The sequence below is a fragment of the Montipora foliosa genome, chromosome 6 (genome assembly GCF_036669935.1).
Source record: "Montipora foliosa isolate CH-2021 chromosome 6, ASM3666993v2, whole genome shotgun sequence".
Classification (NCBI taxonomy): Eukaryota; Metazoa; Cnidaria; class Anthozoa; order Scleractinia; family Acroporidae; genus Montipora; species Montipora foliosa.
The window spans coordinates 2,853,750-2,855,741 of NC_090874.1; the positions used below are offsets into that span (position 1 = coordinate 2,853,750).

General features: G+C 37.3%; 1 protein-coding gene across 1 annotated transcript in view; it reads left to right on the top strand.

The window, feature by feature from the left end:
• The first annotated feature begins 632 nt into the window (after nucleotides 1–632).
• LOC138008535 (uncharacterized) overlaps nucleotides 633–1,992 on the top strand; it is a 2,862-nt gene continuing 1,502 nt past the window's right edge. The window contains exons 1-3 of the mRNA XM_068855852.1: nucleotides 633–862; nucleotides 1,072–1,152; nucleotides 1,599–1,763. Of these exons, the coding sequence (XP_068711953.1) occupies nucleotides 746–862; nucleotides 1,072–1,152; nucleotides 1,599–1,763 (363 nt within the window). The 5' untranslated portion in view covers nucleotides 633–745. The remainder of the gene's footprint in view (nucleotides 863–1,071; nucleotides 1,153–1,598; nucleotides 1,764–1,992) is intronic.

Consider the following 1,992-nt stretch of genomic DNA (forward strand, 5'->3'; position numbering starts at 1 on the left):
CTGGTTTGTTTGGGGTGTGTCTAAGTGAGATGATTTCATACTCAAACAGGAAGTATAAACAAATTTCCCCGTTTGCGGAAAGCCCTTTGACGAATTGTAAGTTAATTCAAATTTCCTTGGATTTTCTTATACACCGCCATGCGCTATTTAAATTTCAAGTTTGTAGTTTTTCAGAACTTTTACCGAAAGTATTTTATCGAAAGTGTTCTACTCAATCTTTTTTTAGTTTTAAAAGAATATAAGCACGTGCATATGATGAAGACATACAGTATGTGTTTTCATATTTCTCCGAAAAAGAGGAAGAGTGAAATATTAGAGCTTAACTTGGCTCGGTAAGAAATGAGTTGACCTCAGTGACTCTTTGAAGAGGCACGCAATATTTTGTCTCCTTAACACAATGACAACAAAGTGCTGTGGGGTTTATAAATATACTATATATATATAACGAGGAAAAAGAGAGTTTTTTAATGCCTTAAATGTGGCATTGCAAAAAATTTCGATGAAGGCTATGCACTCTTTCATTCATTCTGGGAGCGGTCATTTTCTGAGAATAGCGTCCCCTTCCGTTTCACGGAGCCACCATATCAGATCTCGTGATAGTGATAGCCTATTAAGTCTATTAATATCATAGGTTGTTTCCCTTTCGCAGTCCCATCCAGGAGCTATAAATTATAAGCTAGCACCTTTAAGCTGCATTAGTTAACAAGAAGTTTGAAACAAAGTTCATACCTACGATCTACGCACTATGAAGGACCTGAAGAAACTTGTCTTTGAGCCAAATGATGTGCGCGATTTTCGAATTATTTGCGATCAGATAGATAGGTTGCAAAAGAAATGTAAAGACATTCTGTGGGCACTAATGGTAAGTCTGAAAAACATTCTGGCAGCAACACCTCTATTTAACTCTTTGTTAATAGCTCAAACAGGTTCATTGAGAGATAACTACAACATTTTTCATGTATTCGAAAAGCTAATTGGAAATAAAACGAGCTGCCTTAACTCTACCGGGAGTGGGGAAGGTCGCAGTTCAAAGATACAGTTCTCTTCATTTTACATTTTCGTTTATTTCAGGCGAAAGATCTACGTCCCAGTGTCACAGAAAACCTGGATTCTTTGGAATTTAACGAACTCACCAATTCTAAAATCGACAGGGTAAGTCACAATACTCCTTTGCTTGACAAAGTATTTAGGGAAAATGAAAAACATCACCAGAAACTGAAGGTATCACGTGCAATTTTGAGACACTAGACGACTGTGCGGTAATTTCTACAAACAATTTTTCTCCTCTGAAACGATCAATTTCAGGAAATAAAACATCAAGTGTTTCCCCTTTCCACCGCCGACCCTCGACGGGTGGTAGGAGTTCCATTAGGAATTAAAAAATTAGATCGTTTTGGAAGATAGTGACGGTTTACGATTATCATTGCTAAACGATAGGGATGCAAAATTAACTGTTGTAGACGTTACTCCGTTAGTGATGACAAAAAATCAAGTTCTCCCCGAAGGAAGATAACTGGACTAAAAAGCAAATTAGAGAATTATTGTCACAGATCAAAGGAAAATTGGGGATTTAAAACAGTGTTATATTTCAATTGCAGAGCACCAAAGCAGGAGTTCTTTGCGACGATATGCAGAGATTTTTAAGATTCAAAACAGCTGCAAAAATAATGACAAAGAGCACTGACGCGGATAAGGAAGTTGAGACATTAAGCGATGACTTAGAATCGAGCTTATTCAGCTTCACTAGTTTAATGGGGAAAGTGGTAAGTCAAGTCCGCTTCTTGTTTATTTACAGCCTGTAAGTAAAAAAAAGTCGTAGTTACTAAAACAAGGAGTGACCTACAATGACCTACTACAATGATCTACAATGAGCTACAATGAGCTACAGTGACCTACTTAAATGGCTTACAATCAAAGAGAAAGACAAAAGAGGTTTGGGGAGCGGAAAACATCAATTCTGCGTTGTCAGGCAACGCTACAGCAATTACGAAA